The 17,541-nt window shown below is 29.9% G+C and overlaps 1 protein-coding gene across 1 annotated transcript; it reads left to right on the forward strand.

Moving 5' to 3' along the window:
* Nucleotides 1–5,114: 5,114 nt before the first annotated feature.
* LOC129950241 (protein deadpan) lies at nucleotides 5,115–16,876 on the forward strand. Its single transcript, XM_056062113.1, has 3 exons — nucleotides 5,115–5,857; nucleotides 6,528–6,623; nucleotides 15,369–16,876. Exons 1-3 carry the CDS (start codon nucleotides 5,717–5,719, stop codon nucleotides 16,398–16,400), a joined length of 1,269 nt encoding a protein of 422 aa, XP_055918088.1. The 5' UTR covers nucleotides 5,115–5,716; the 3' UTR covers nucleotides 16,401–16,876.
* The last annotated feature ends 665 nt before the right edge of the window (nucleotides 16,877–17,541 follow it).

Genomic DNA, 17,541 nt, shown 5'->3' on the forward strand with positions numbered 1-17,541 from the left:
AAAAAAAATATTTCTAAAAGTTTATATAAATTGATTTTCGACTTAAATATTTTTTTTTTAATTAAAAACAAAAACCTTAAAAAAAACATTACTATAAGTTGGTAAAAATTGGCTTTCGACATAAATATTACCTTAAAAACTAAAAATATTGGCTTGTTACTTATTCCATCTTATAAAAAATATTATCTTTAACATTCAGTAATTTTTTTATTAAAAATTCAACAAACATTTTTTGCATAAAAAAAATAAAATCTACAAACAATAGTACGCAACATTGGTACAAATTGATATCCAACTCTCGATATCTCGTAAATAGGTATTGACTTATTTACAATTTCACTCTATGTTAAATATGATAAATAACGTAAGATATTGTTCTTAGAATAATCCAAATTATTTGTTTACATAAGAACCAAACCTTTTCAAGAAATACTACTAAAATTGTTAAAAAATGTTTTTCGACTAAAAATTTCGATAATATATCATATTATGTACATATATTGCCAAATATTGTTGATATTTTTAGTTAATTTGTTAGAAAAATTCATCTGACAACTTTTTAAACAAAACACGAAAACCTACACAAACAACCAAAAAATGATAGGAAATAACTTTCGACTCAAGTATTACGAGAACAAAGAAAGATACTGACTTCAAATTATTTATCTCACACGAAATATTGTTATGAACATTTTGTTAAAGATTTAAGCAAAACAAATCAACACACGGGATGATAAGTTATCAGTGTGGTTCGCACTTCAGACCCTTTTTAGACATAAGCAATATCCGAAAAAGTATTAAGACCAAAAGTAATAAATTTAAATTAAATTAAGGACAGTACGCAAAATTTTGTGAATGAAATTTCCCGGTTTCAAGAAATTGAATCTAACAATTTTTTAACGGAGTATATGCTTCAGGATAGTGAAAAGTACACTATTTGTGAGCAATCGTTGTGTTTTTAATATTTTATCAAAGTACTCAAACTTTTGTGGATCACTGTAATTTATTAAATACAAGTGTTCTGTTCTTATTTTCAACTAATACTATAGTTTTAATATTAATATTCAACAAAGCGAGAAGAGCTATTGGAATCTAGATAAGTGCAGAAAAAGAATGACTTTTTAATAAAATGAGCTATCGTACGACAAGCGCGTGTATTTGTATTTCTTATAAAGCTGATGACGGTGAGGGCTAAGACAGGAGAAGTACTAACCTACATAAAATGCATGAAGCATACCTAAGAAATGAATGACCTCAAGAATTTGTATACCATAGCTACCCTTGTCAAAACCCAAGTAGCATGCACAAAGAGCAATGGGTAATAAAAGAAGGAAGAACACAAAATTCCCACAGTCAATGTAAATTTAATGTGAACAAAAAAAGTTCCCATACAGGGATATTCTCAGTCTCACATATGGCCGAACCAAAATGCATGGGAATTAAAATAATGATTTGGTGTGTAAATGCAAAAGAATTAAGTTTATTTGGGGTCCTACACTGAAGACTATTTAACTAGGTAGCTATATAAAGGCTTCTAATAAAAGAAAAATTATTAAAATTTTTGACGATAAAATTGTTTCAATTTCGTCCTTTTGCAATTTTGTGTTCATTAATGGTTATTTTGTTTAATAGGTTCTGACTTTTGCACTTGAACAACTCTATGATGGAAACAGTAGCGAGAATGTAGTGAACTACTTATGTTATGCATTGCATTTAGTAACTTACATCTTTTGCGAACCTTTACATTTTTAGGTTATGAATGTTTGAATCATTTTTACTTCATTTATTTAGAAACTATCTAAATCAAAAGAAAAATGAATAAAACAAACCTACTTTCTGGCCTCACACTAACACGGGCACTGTAACTTGCATACATGCATATATAATATTTACAAAAAAATGATTGCACCTTTCTTATGAATTAACCCTTGAATTTAAACTGTAAACAAATCGAAAGTACCTAATTTATCTTAATACTGAAGAGTTTTCATTCAAGGATGGGTCGATTTATAAACCAAATAAAACCATTTGTGTAAGAGAATGACAAAGGTTTTATCTCTATTTAGAAGCCCTATCAATGACATAATGTGTAAAATATAACACCGTTTAAATGCCAAGTTTTTGATGACTTCGGCGCATAAATCAGGCTAAATTTGACCGATGGCATCGATTATGCTGTCTTTGACTAACGCTTTGGTTTTCGGTTCATTCGCATAGACCTGCGGCTTCAGAAAGGAACACCATAAAAAGTCTAAAGGGGTAAAATCACACGAGCAGTTGGTGATCGTCGACATATAGCGATTTCCGTTGACGGCGATGGTCTGGCCAGCATCATTTTCGAAGAAGTACGGACCGATAAGATTCCAGCCTAAAATCCACACCAAATCTTGTTTAGATGCCTTGACACCTCATGAATATTCTACTTATTTAAAATGTTGCTAATTTTAATCGTTTCTAAACAAATACAAAAGATATTATGTACTGTACATACATACGAGTATCATCTTTTATTATTACCTACATTTTTAATGAAAAAATGTCAATTTATAAGTAACTAGCTTTTACCCGCGACTTCGTCCGAATTAGATAGTTTTTTTTGGATAGTAGTAAAAAAAAATTGAGCTGCAATTTTTCGTACGTACATATGTATGTTTGAATTGTGCCGAGATGGGATGCGGCCATACTAAGTGTTATTGTCATAGTTTAGGTTAGGTTAATACATTTTAAGAAAAAGATAAGTTACTGCAATACGTTTTATATACGATGTTTTTTGTTTTTCCGTCCTTGGCGTAAAGAACATAAAGATTTTGTGGGTTTGAGACTCGTGAGTATGCTACATATAATTTTCTATGGAAAAAATAGTTTTTTTTTTCTAAATTTACACCAGCAACTTTCAGCGTTTGCACCTGAGCTTTATTTATTGTTATTGCAAATACTGCTTTCAGAGGAAACTGCACTCTTTTAAACTCTTCGGTTATAATTATCGGAATGCGGGGAATAAAAACATTTTTTTTCCTTTTGCTATTCCAGTCATAATTATAGAATTTATAATATTTCGTCCTAGGTGACGACAAATACGACAAATAAAATGTTTGCAGAATTTTTCTAGAATTTGCATGCGTCCGACAACGGCGTGTGCCCTCACGTGTGACCCGTTCGGGTAAACCCACTCATTAATGTTGTTTTCCCTTAATACGAATTTTATCTAAATATTACTTGTTAACTTAAAAGTGAAAGCGCGATCAGATTCCCTGGAAAGTAATTTTTCCCATTAGAATGCGTTGTTTTCCAAGGTCAAAAGTAACTTGATCCTTTATTAAGTCTCAAACTATCTCCTTACCAAATTTCATTTATATCTGTTTAGTAGTAAAAGATATCGGCCCACCTGAAGTTTCCCATGGGAATACGTCATTTTTCCCGGGGTAAAAATAAGCCTATGTCCTTTCTCGGGTATCAAAATATGTCCATACCAAATTTCATGTAAATTGGTTCAGTACCTTAGGCGTGATTGAGTAACAGACGAAAGACAGAGTTACTTTCGAATTTATAATATTAGTATAGATTCTAGCGGTTTTCATTATGAGGGGGACCCCGATAGGATTCCCTCCTTTCCTGCTTCCTCTCGGCAATGCTGCTTAATTGGTAGTTTACGCATAGAAAAAATAAGAACATTTTGAAATTAAGAAGGTATGTTAAGTGATATTGTTAGGGAGTGATGCAAAGATGTATGTTATTTGTTCATATTCTTTGCTTTTCCGCACCCGTTACTGTCTTGAAAAAAAAAAGAATTCCTAACTCATGACTTTAAATCTTACGAAACTATTTTTGTATAGCAATACGTTTTTGGTTTACATTTGTTGTTATCAAATATGTAAGTCATGAACTTTAAACACAATTTGTGAATTTATATTTCATTTTGTAGGATAATTTATTAGGTTTGTTAAAACAATTTTTCTTGCCAACGGCAACCGTGGTTTCACGACTAGGACGACAAAAACAAAATCCAAACAACATACTCATACTCAGTCATTCCCTTCATTTTCTTACTCTTTAGGTCTGATTCTTGTATGAACATAATGCAGCGCTTGGGTGTATCGTTCTGCGTGGTTGATCTTTATAGGGTTGAAAGAAAATAAAAAAAGGACCGTGAGAACTTACTTTTGTTATTGTTAACCTTGATTAAGCTATGTAAAGCTATTGACGTATTGCGATGATACCTAAAGGCTTGCGAGAAATTGGTTAGGTTTTCTTGTTTTTAAAAGCGCGTTCGGCGTGAAACAAGATTCATAATTGGCGCAAAATTTTAGTGTGTTAAGAACCATAATGAAGAAATTTTAATATATTATCTTGGTATCAATATTTTATTTAAACTTTGTTTTGCTCTCTTCACATTGTACCTAAGTTGAAATTATAAAAATGCTTCATTAATTCTTTTATTTAGTATCTATAAACTGGTCAAAGATACCACGATTTAAATTGATGATTGATGAACATCGCGAGTTTTCAGAAGCTTTTTCTCTAGAATATGCAACAAAAAAAATAAGAAAGATTTTGGAAAGATTCTTCGTCACAACTCAGATACGAAAACTTGCATGAATCAGAGAAGTACGTACATTTGATGCAGAAAACATTTTTAAGAAAAAAAATTACTTTTCTATAAAATATAGATTTTTTTGATCACACAGAGCTTACATATTTTAAAAATAAAATTTTAAAAGTAAAAATTGTTTCTTATTGATAATTTGTATGGGAATTAAAATAATTATTGCAAATGGATAGACAAATAGTTCTATTTGTTATTGATTTACTTAATTCAAGTAAAGGCTAGTAAGCTGTGCATTTTATTTAACTGATGACTTATTTATCCTTTTTTTGTTTTAATAATTCTTGAATCCCCTCTGTATAATCAAAAAATGTACAGTACGTCGACCGACTAAACATATAAACCATAAACTCATATAAAATAATTAATTTTCATACATATTTTTTTAAAGGGGTGTTACGGAATTCCCACCATTCCATCACACATATCGTTTCAAATTTAGTTTTACTTATAACACTGTGAGCTGTGGTACGAGTATGATAAGGTTACAGTTGACTGATGGCTCCGTCACATCGAAAACGCTATACCAAATAAGATGATAGGGGTTGTTCAATCTAGAATACGTACACAACACATATCTACATTCATACATATTTATAAATAGGGAATCGTCATTTTTCCATCCCTTGTAAAATTAAAATTCCCAATAAATTACCGGTTGAACGAATTTGAAGGAGTTCACACGATCCTGAGAAAAAGGTCTTAAAGCATAGAAGGCAAAACAAAAATATTATCCTTATATTTAAATTCCATCGGAATGAATGGTGGTGGACATGAAGTGTTCGTTATTTGTGGAAAATGTCTGTGTCCGTGATCAGTTACGTTTTGAATGCTCGCGTGTAAAGATCACTTCGGGAAATGGTAAAATAAAAAAGAATGTAAAATATAACATTTTAGGGTTATTTTTTTTTATTGTATAGTTATTGTTTTCGGGGCTTATACAAATGTGTGTTAATTGTTGTTTTTTGTTTGTTTGTTAAGATCTTAAATGTGCAAAAATTTAATTATTGTTATTTTTAAGAGATTTATGTGACAAAATATTCGATTTAAAGAATAAAAAAGTGTTCTAAACTATCTTATTTAACACGTACTTTTGGATTATACACAATAAAAATGGATTACAACATAAATTCAAATTCTGATGATGATTTTGACGGAAGTTGCAATAGTTATACTAATGATGTTATCAACAACCAAACAAATAACAACCAAATGAACAATGCTAGTGGGATGTCAAAGGCAGAATTAAGAAGGGTAAATATTTATTTTTTTTTAATTTAACAAAAAAAACACATCGTATATCCTCATCGACATTGCTAGTGTTCAGAATAAAATATTTTTCAGAATATAGGATAAATTGAAAAAAAAAATGTCAACAGTTGATATCAGAAAAATAACTCAACAAGCTTTTAAATTGAGCGCAATGACAAAATAAATTAGGTACATGGCCTACAGAAATTCATTTTGGCTTTTAATTAAAAATAATAAGTACATACTCGTACTTATGTGCTTACGATACTCCTAAAGTATAGCTTATAAGTTTATTTGTACCTACATTCTCAAAGTAAAATGATAAATAGATAGATGATGCACATTTTAGAAACAAACTTTAATGTAACAGCACAATTAAGGTGTCTAATTTTTGTTTGGATTAATTTTGGATAGAAGCAAATTTTAACATGTTTGATATAGTTTTTACTTTGGTTATTTAAAGTCTTGTCAAAGAAGCTTATTTTTCGAGCTTAAATGAAATTTTCTTCTTACAGTTCTCGAATGTAGTATCTCTTAATTGTTCAGCTTTATATCAGGACCATATTGTTTTAAATTTTGTGTATAGTTCTGAATGACGTATTTAATTTTAAGATACCCAGATTTACTTACAAGATTTTTTTTTACATACAAAGTGCCTTATATTTTTTTTCAGAGCAATAAACCTATTATGGAGAAACGAAGACGTGCAAGAATCAATCACTGCTTGAATGAACTTAAATCTTTAATTTTGGAAGCGATGAAAAAAGATGTAAGAATAATTATGTATATAAATTTACTAGTTGACTTATTTTTAATATTTAATAAAAAGTAAAATAGTAGGATGTAAGTATACCTGTAAAACAAATCAAGTAGGGTTGCCGATTATATTTTTTTTGTAAGAGAATGGTACATACCATTAATGCTATAAAAGTCAGTGTTCGATTATTGAAGAAAACGTTTTTCTTTAAACTAATGATTGGGCGTGTGTCTTTGTAACTTGTAACATTTCGTTTTAATATATGTAATTTATATGAATACAATAAACCTTATGATGTTCAATAAATCTTATAGTGTACAGTCCCTGGCCATATTATTGGACGCACTTTAGATTTTATGCAAAATCTCAATTTTCGGCTATTTTAATCAGGTTTTCGAATATTATCATCTATTCAAATGATTTTGTATGCAGAATATAAACTATTTCCTTCTTTTTTTATAGAAATAAAACAACAGATCTATAGATTTTTTTTTTAAATCAATATTTTCAGTTGTTTTGTTATTTTTGTTTTTTTTTTTTCAATATTTTGTTGAACCTCCTTTTTCTTTAATAAGAGCCTCAATTCTGCGCGGCATACTTTCCTACATTAGTGGGTGATGATTCCACACGTGAGTTACTCTTTCAATAAGTGACCGCATCTTAAGCTACTTCTCTCTTTAACGTCTCCCACCCGTTTCAATTGGGTTCATATCAGGGCTTTATTTCCGGCCAGTCCAAAAGAGGGATGTTTTCTTCCGTCAAATAAGTTTTTATGGACCGGGCTGTGTGGCATGGTACATTAAAAATATTGCGTATAATCTAATAATTATAAAAAATCTGCAGTGCGTCTAATAATATGGCCAGGGACTGTGTTTGTCATATTTTAAATTCTAATATCAAAGTATAAAACCCTACTTTTTTACATCAAAATAATTGATCTATTCTTAAACTAACTTTTAAAAATTAAAATGCAATAAAAAAACAGTTTATGTTAAATTTCAATTTCCTCATAAAACAAGAAGATATAAAACCATCTAGCTGTAAGTTTTGGATTAAGTGGTTATATTATTTTAAAATTGTAAGTAGTTTTTTTTTTATAAAACTGCCCTTACCTCCTTAACTGGGCGAGATATGCCAAACTCATATTTATAAAAATTCTTGCTTTTAACCCCTATAAAATAAAATGCACCACTGAATTCCTTGAACTTGCTGATGTATCCAAAGAGTCTATTTAAAAATAATTCTTGTATTTTAAAATTTAAAATGTACTTGAAAAAATTACTTTTCAAAAATTTAAATGACATTTTATTTAAAAAAAAAACTTTATTTTTTTTAAATTTGAATTTAAAGATTTTTAGAGCATTTTTTTGTTAAATTCATTTATTGTATATAAAATTTGTCAGTTTTGTTAAATATTTTTAGTGTGCAATTATTTAAAGGTTATTTAATATACGTAGTACCCATGGCATGATGGTTAGTGCGTTGGACTGTCATGCAAGGGGTCTTGGGTTCAATCCCTGCCTGTGCCACCTTAATTTAAAAAAAAAATAATTTTCGCGGGTACTGCCTCTTGCGAGGAATTGACAAATCCTTCAAGAGTAATTCTTGTCATGAAAAAGTGCTTTCTCAAACAAGCCGTTCGGATTCGGCCTTAAATTGTAGTTCCCTTCCATTCCTGACAACAGTACTCGCACACAGGAATGGTTGAGAGTTGTAAGTCACTAGGCCCTGGTTCACAACGGACTGTTGCGCCACCCAATTTGATTTGAATATACGTTTTGCATTTCAATTTCGCAAACAACTAATGACCCATTTTCGTGGTTTAATATTAAAAAAAAAAAAAAAAAAAACAAATTAAAAACAATGAAATGATCATCAAATATTATTGAGAAAGTATAATTGTTTATACAGAAAAAAAGTTATTAAAATCGGTTGATTAATTCTTAAGAAAACTAACAACAATTGTATGGGGATGTAGTTCTGAAGCAATACAAAAATATTGTTTGTTTATTGATAAAAGCCAAATTCAGAAAAAAATAATTATAGGTCTGTTTTTGAGAAAATTTAAGTTTTTGGGTTTTGTACAAACAAATTAATTGGGAAAACTGTAATTTTTACACTAAACAAAAATTAAAAAAATCCTAAAGCGAATCGGGTTGGGTTCGATATACCGGTTTTATATTCCTGTTTCCTAAAATCCCGACTTTAAAATCCCGTTTTTTTTAATCCCGATTTTTTAAAATCCACCTTTTTGCTATCCAGTTTCTTGTAATCCGGTTTCTTACGATCCCGATTTTACAACCAAAGCTAGTTGTTTAATTTTTAAAAATCGAGCGATTTTTTTTAAATTAAAATTTTAAAATTGCAAATTCGAAATTAGAAAAAAATTAAACGAAATTAAAAAATGTGATATTTTTCTAGAGTAGATTTACTGTAAAATATAAAGTAAAGTAGTATTCTTTTGAAAGAAAATAAAATCAATTAACGAAGTCAACGATTGCGGGAAAACCGTTATCGGCAGATAGATTTGCTGTAGGATGCATATTGTTTGTGCAAGAGTAAATATTTTAAACAAACATTAATGTTTATGTACTAAAACTAAAGCAAAACACATTACGATATTATTATATTTTAGTCAAGTAATTTAACATAAAAACCTTTTACTCCTATTGTTATTTATTTTATTACACGTATTTTGTAAAAAAGGGGATTTCACGGGATTTTAAAAATTGGAATTGTAATTGATCGGGATTTTGAATAAGCGGGATTTTAAAAGACGGGATTTAAAAAATTGGTGTTTTAGAAGACGGGATTTTAAGTGCCATTGACGTCCTCACCACAGCCTTGCTTGTGATGACTTAGGAAATCGTAGTTAAAAGTTGGCCAATGTTAATTGCAGAAAAATGTAAGAACCATATTTTTTAATGATCTAAGTATAAATAAGAAATATCAGTTATTCAAAAATAAAATTTCCCAGAATTTCTTTATTTTCATAATTAGTTCACGAATAAATTAATTTAAAAAAATATATTTTAAGAGGCTGACCCCAAAAATATAACTCTGTAATTGCATTTTGAATTAAAGTAAGAAAAGTTATGCTTTTAGAATTGAGTTAATTTATGTTAATTCCGATGATATCCATAAATCAAGAACAGAAAATGTTGGAACTTATTAAATCATAAATCTTGTTAATTGCAAATGTATTTATATACAGCCTAAACCAATAATACACTTAAATTTGTATTAAAACCACCTAAATATTGACCCAAAAAAGGAAACAAAGTGCGGTGAACAGGTAGATTGGCTAGGTTTAGAACCAGCTCCAGGCTACAAGTGTACCTTCATGCTCGGTTGTGTATTCATAATCTAGATCTACCAAAATACATCCGAAATGTTTATTTTTTTATAAAAAAAGGACAATGAAATTTGTATGGGAACCTTGAATCAATAAATTCTAACACATACCAGATAAAGGTTCACTAACATTTCGCACGACCTTTTGAAGCGCCTTCTATAATACCACAAACACGATCTTGTCAGGTAAGTTTCGTTTTCGTTTTCGGTCTGGGTTTGGTATGTTTTCTTTTTTTTCGGTAGGCAATATCAGCACCTTACCTTCTCAGTTCACAGACTCTGTCAGACTCAGTCTCAGACAGACAAGTGAAAATGCAAAGAATAATCAGAGAAATATGATCATCATGATTCATGAAACAGCCTGAGCCCCAGCATGTTTCATTGAACCTTCTCTGAGAAGACAGAATTCAGTTAAATACAGTAAAAATCCTCTAAGTTACAAGTAGCGAAGTTGTTTTTAATTGAAATAGATTATAATTGAAGTTTTTTTGTATACAACCGGGCAACAATATATAACAAGTATGTTATACATAAGGTATACAAGTATCAATTGATTTGTATCGGACTAATTAACTCAGAATCAAAACTAATATAAATATGTACATAATTCTTCTTATTACATATAAAACCACTAAGAGAGGTACAACTGTATAAAGATCAAAGAGAACAGTTACACAGAGAAAAAGAAAATGATTCCTTGTTTTTTACTTTAGGAACGTTTTCTTTTTTCTTTAGATATCGTTTTCGCTTTGTAAACATTTATTTCCGATGAGAACATTATTTTTCGTCTTCACGTAGTTTTTGCTTTATTTTAAAAATTTTGTATTCTTTTGTTTTCGGTTTCATGCACTTGACTCGATGATGATGGTTCATGGTTTGTTCCCATGCATAAAAAAGGTTTATAATAAAATACACGGATAATAATGGAATTCTTTTTAGTTCGCTGAAAGGACCTAGTTAGGTAAATTTTCTCGTGTGAAAAACCCGCGTGGGAACTGTGGGAATTTGTATTCAGTTCCGTTTTATTTGACGAAATCGTTAGGTACTGTTACAGAAATCCTTGAGATGAGTCGATAATAACGTGCATTTGCTTTTAATGAATTCTAAGAAGTAACAATTTTTTTTTATTTTTGATTAGGTGAGGGAAAGACCTAGGTGTCTAATTACGAAGGTCACATTTGAAATTAAAATGTTTAAAAGGTTCCTGCAACTATTATATGAATAGCTAGTTTAAAGGCTTTATTGTGTACACAAAATACTTAATGGCTATTAATGTAATGATATGGCCTTCAAAGTTTTAGTTTTCTTTGTAGAGAAACCCTTGGAAAATACATACATATATACATACACAATATATTACGTATCTATGTGCACAAGGAATAAAACATGTAATAATGAATTATTAATATTCACTATCATAATATATTTCTCACTACCGTTTACAACGACAGGAAGTTTGGTTGGATAAATATCTAAAAGTATCATAGAATTGAGGGTATACTCTAAAAATTTAAAAATAGATCATTTGAAATCATTGAGTTTTGAACTTGAAGTCAGCTATTTCAATTGTAGAATACAGATAAGCTTATTGGTTTTTGAACATTGTCCTACTGATTTTAAGATATTAATATTAATTCTTAAAATACATTTTGTACACAAATGTTAAAAAAAGATTAGTAATAACATATGTATAAGTACGTACATATATATGCATTTTGCAGTGTAAACATTATTTTTTTGAATAAAAGACAATTTTCATAATTTAAACTTTTTGTTAGCTTAGGCTGTTTTGGTGTATTTTAAATGTGAATGCAAATAAAAGGCTTAATTTGAATTATTAAGCAAATACCAACGTTTAGCTTGCACATTACCCGTGTTTTGTTGGAAAATCTATCCATAGTATAGTAAAATTTTACACGAATAACAAAAACAATATCCATAGTATGAATAACACCGATAAATGATAGAGTAGAATCTAACTATGTATGGGTTTTTGACATTTATATGAGTCTCGAATTGATCTCATGTGATTTCGTTCTCAAATGTTGGTACAATTGATATTGCATTTGTATCTCGATGGCTATGTTCTTTCAGTAGTTGTACATTTGGAATTTTGTATGTGTTTTCCATTGGGGAAAAAAATCATTCTGGTACTGTTGATATTATTTAGTTTTGTTAATGAAAATGGACTAACTGGGCTTATTTTGTAAGAGAAAACAATAGAAAAGGTAATTAAGTTTTGCTATGTTTATCTCAGTTTAGATTAAATAAATCTTGTTGCTGTTTCCACCGCACAAGAAGATTTAAAAATGATTAAGTATGACATTCTAAAATGCAAATGGCTATGCGATGTTTTCGATAAGTGAAGTGCAAGTGAGATAGTTTGATTAGTGTTAAACAATAAAGAACTGATTAGTTCAAAAACGTATAAGAATATAATACCTACTCCATGTCCATTTTTTTTAATTTGATTAAAACAAAAATACAATTTTTTTAAACAAACATGCAAATAAACAGACCATAATGCATTATCTGTTAGACCAACTCCTCCACCCAGGTTTTTTGCTCAAATGTTCACTCGATTCCGGCTAGAGATATTCATAATCAAGCTCATTTCAACTCAATTCAGGTATATACAGAATTGATATGATCTTCAAGCTCGTTTCAACACCACATGTTAATGTGGTAGTCTACTAACAAACCCCCTCCTTGAAGCAATTGTTAAATGAACTTTTTTATAGAATCTCAATTTCCAGATGTGTTTTTACCATTTCTTCTTGAAAATTGTCCATTTTATTAGTTTTAGTTATTTTTTTTTTGTTAATTTTAACATCTGATTTTCAAAAAAACTTTCTTCTATTTGTGTGTTTTTGTTTTATTATTATTCTGACAGATCTTCTTTCAGTTGTACCAATTTAAAATAAAAAAATGTCTCACTGTACTCTATATAGGGAATACCAAAGAAACGCACTTATTATATAATCTGCGAACTCCTTAAACACAAACGCTGCTGTTACACATAGTTTTTCTTACACTTCAGAATTTCAGAAAGTAGTAAGCTTATAGCAAGCGTCAAACTACGATCAGAGGCTCATCATATGTGCATGTGTTAGTTGTTAGTAAAAAATAATACAAATATAGCCTAACACACGCACAAAATACAAAACAAAATTAGCATTTAACTATTACAGAACAAAAAATAATATGAGAACGTTTACGATAGTGGAGAACTGGTTCTAAACAATGATTTTAATCCCACCTTATTCAAATTTAAATTTTTCAATGAACAGTTCAAGTTATATAAAATGCCCATTCGACTTAAAACTTCATTCTTCCCATAGTTAGTTCTATGGAAGTCAATATGTATAAAATCAAATGTGCGCAGGTGATGATAGTTATGTTTAGATCGTTATCATCCAGCTTCATCCATATTTTTAATCTTAAATTTTTGTTATATCAAGAAATTATGTAACCATTAAATTTTAGAAAATGTAAAGAAGTGTTTAATCTTTGAAGTCTCATTGATTGGGACACTGCTTTGTGGCTCAAGCCTTGATAATATATTTTTTTAGTTGTATAAATCAATGTTTGACAGCTTTTAAGAAACCATCAAGGCACGTCATACATATATAATTAGAAAAAAAAATAAAGCTTAATTGAGTTTCCATGTTTCTACCTTCCCTTACCTATGGAAATATGCTTTTCTAAAACCAATTTTAAAAAAGGTCCTAGCCACTTAGTTACTAACTACCACCCCATAGCAACATTTTCTGTTGTACTGTTTGAATTGTTAGCTTGTTAACTTGAAATTGTTCTTATATCGTTAGTGAAATTCAATTTAATTTGTTTTTGTATTAATCGTTTAATTAATAGTGATACGAACATTATAATATACTTTTCATAAACATTCATTTAAAAAAGTTTTTTGTTAATTCGGGTTTACCTCCAGGTAGCCATTTGAGACCACTATTATCTGGCTTAATTATTAATGACTTTTTATATGTTTTAATTAAGAATTATTCATTAATTTCGATCTAGACTACTTTGCATTACTAAACTTTTAGTTTTGAATATTAAGAAATGCAAGACAATGAGTTTTATACACAAGAACGATTTATTTGTATTTTGAATATATTTTAAACTCCTCTACTTTGCTCGTCCAGTAATTTGCTGAAAAACTAATAGAGAATTTTATTAAACGTTTTGGACATTTGGTCGTGATCCCTTTGTATTTAAATGTCAGTTTTTTCCTTAACATTACCACTACTGAAATACCCATCGATTTGAAAGTTTTAATGGCAACTCTTTTGTTTAAAAAAACAATGCTCAGAATTCATTTTAGAAAAGCAATTTGTTTAGGAATTAATTATTTATTTAATTTATCATTCCCGAAATATGGCACATTGCCATTCTGGAGGATTTTCCGCCCAGCATTAGTCTGTTATCTCTCCCTAACTTGTGAAATATACTCGAAGGGCCACCCAATGTCCAATGAAATGAAGCCTAGAAATACGGCAGTACTTATTTAATAGAATATGCACATAAATTAATTGGTACTTAATATATCAATTTAACGTGTTTTAATAAAAGGTTTAACCATATTTTGAGAATGTGATAGTTTTTATGCATTTAAAATTAAATTTAATATTATCTCATTTGGCTTGGATCATCAGAAGACAAACGTTAAAGAAGAAAAGGCCATATACAAAAATTATGAAATGTATCGTGCTGGTGAGTGCTAAGGACTAAAAGTCAAAATATAGTAGCATAAGAATTAAAAAAAAAACATTAAAAAATAAGAGATATCTGCAACTGTGGTTGTAATAAATATTGTAAAGAATTTAATTAAATAAAAACAGTCCGTAAACCGAAAAGCCTTAGTATTAAGTTTTATAATTTAATTAAGGGTGCCCATATGGGAGTAGCAAGTTCGTTTTAAGTTATGGTTAAGTACGGTAGTCTTATCATTTTTTTGTCTAGCTTTTATAAAAAGGAAGAGGTCCGTGCCACATAATAGATTTTTTTTTGGCACAGGTACTGTCTCTCGCTAAAAATTGTCAAATCCTTTAAGAGTTATTCTTTATTATTTAAAGTACCTAAATTAGCAGTTGGGTTTTGGAATTAAAACTGTAGATCCCTTCAATCACTGGGGTTATAAGTTTTTTTTTTTAGCTGAAGCACAACCAATTGTTGTATTATACTAACTTCTAACCTAACAAATGTTTTTATTTTATTGTTAGTAATAATAAAAGTTGTCTAAAAGTAGAAAAATGTGTGAACATTGTCAACTATTAATAAGGTTTGCAAATACAAATTTCTATTAACAAATAAAATGTACTTACATTCATATGTAGACATGCATAAATAAAAGTTTAACAATTATTTCTTTTTTTTTCATTTAAGCCTGCACGCCACACCAAACTTGAAAAGGCCGATATTCTTGAGATGACAGTAAAGCATCTACAATCAATGCAAAGGCGTCAGCTTTCTATGGCGATTCAAACTGATCCTACAGTTATACATAAATTCAAGACTGGTTTTGTTGAATGTGCCGATGAAGTCAAACGTTACATAAGCCAGTTAGATGGAGTTGATAATGGAACCCGTCAACGGTTGTCAAACTATTTGAACAATTGCGCCAATAGCTTAGAACAAATTGGATCTTTTTCCAATTTTTCCAACAGTCTTCGATCACAAACGACCCAGGACTACGTTAATCCAGCAGTTATACCAACTCAAATACCTTTTGCAGCGTCTCATGAAAAAATAAACAACAACGGATGTGTTCAGTTATCTGGTGTAAACCTAATACCATCTGTACTACCATCTGGCGAATTCGCTCTTATAATGCCAAAACATACAAATCTTAAAGCAAGAAACGACAATGATGTCTCATCGTTTTGCCCACCAAATATACGTCAGACAAATGTTGATTTTTTGACCAGCTTCCCAAGAGCAAGCGCATTTAGTAAGCCCGTTAGTAAGACTGTGTTTCCAAAACCAACCAGTTACGACATCAACGTCTCAGTTCAGCCATCAGCGACCACAACTAGTCCTCCTCTAAGTCCGATCTCATCGGTTTCTAGTCACGAAGAAGATTCAATAATGCACAATAGTTCTGATTTTACATCACGTTCCATCACTCCACCATTAGATGGAAGTGGAAGCAGTTTTTCAGGAGGCTTTACCACTCCATCTAGTTCTGAATCTAATAAAACGTTGCCTCGCACAATGGGTGCACTCCAGCAGTCGCATGTGACATCAAGTAGTGAGATACCGTATTCTTGCAAACGCTTATACCCGTATGCTTACACAAGTAGTCCCGAAAATTCGATGAAAAAATTAAAAAAAGAAAAACCAGAGCATTCGGATAGCAACGGAAATCTTAAAAAAGAACTTGAAGAGTCTTCAGAAAACATGTGGAGGCCTTGGTAGTTCGTGTTGACTTAAATTATTTCAAAGTAATCAGCTTTGTGGTTAAGGCTTTTTTAATATTAAGTTTTAATCATTGAAATTATTTGCACATTTTGTTTGACTTTGTTCCGTTGAATTTGAAAACAAAAATGTTGTCTTGTGAGCTATGTAATTCTCATAATGTTTATTATTTTATATTTTATAGTATTGCTTGTGTTTGTATATCATTTAATTTTTAAGAATCTGAGTATATGTTTCGGTTTACCTGTTTTTTTTTAGAAATTATATTTTATCTGTGATTTTTTGTACAATTGAACTTAGCAATGCATGCAAAAACCACACAAGACGCATAAATTGAAAACAAAAACAAATTGTTTTAACATTCTAAATTATATTATTTTTGGTTAAGTAATGTCTGTGTCAAATACATAAAAACGTATTGAATCAGTTTATGTAAGCTAAAAGGTTGTATTTTTTTAAATTAAATAAATAATTTGTATGGATGTGGCACTTTGTTTTCATTCCTTTTTTCGCAAAAAGTTCAAGAGCTACAGTATTATTTATCTTTGAGTTTGAGTTTATTTATTTATTCAGCTTAATATAAGCTATAACTTAACATAACTTAACTTAACACTAGCTTAACATTTTTTTTAAGTTCTTGTTATCAGTTTTCAACATTAATTCATGTGGGCTTTAAGGCCTATCAGTTTTAGTCGATCGGCATAAGAAGGCAAGTTGGATGTATCATACCAAGTGAGGCCACGTAAGGCAAATCGAACGAAACGTCTTTGAACATTTTCAAATCTAAATAAATGGTTTTCATAAAAGGGAGACCATACTTGGCATGCATATTTAACGGACTAGGGAAATGTAAAAAGCTTTAGTTACATAGGGGTTGGAAAATTCTTTTGACCATCTCTAAATAAAACCGAGAGATCTATTAGATTTATTAATAATTTGGTCAAAATGGGAATGGAAATTCAGGTGTTTGTCACACATAATACCAAGATCTCTAATAGAATCGATTACGTTGACGGCGTCATTAAGGAAGTAGTAAACTCTATAATATGGGATTTGTTTGCGCGAAAAGGTCATTTGTTTACATTTACCTACATTTAACTCTAGGAAACTATGCATGCACCAAACAATAAAGATTTTAAGA

Source organism: Eupeodes corollae, chromosome 3, assembly GCF_945859685.1.
Source record: "Eupeodes corollae chromosome 3, idEupCoro1.1, whole genome shotgun sequence".
Taxonomy (NCBI): domain Eukaryota; kingdom Metazoa; phylum Arthropoda; class Insecta; order Diptera; family Syrphidae; genus Eupeodes; species Eupeodes corollae.

Coding starts and splice junctions, on each gene's coding strand:
- LOC129950241 (XM_056062113.1), top strand. CDS start 5,717: ATGGATTACAACATAAATTCAAATTCTGATGATGATTTTGACGGAAGT. Junction 5,858..6,527: donor CAAAGGCAGAATTAAGAAGG/GTAAATATTTAT, acceptor ATTTTTTTTCAG/AGCAATAAACCTATTATGGA. Junction 6,624..15,368: donor TGGAAGCGATGAAAAAAGAT/GTAAGAATAATT, acceptor TTTTCATTTAAG/CCTGCACGCCACACCAAACT.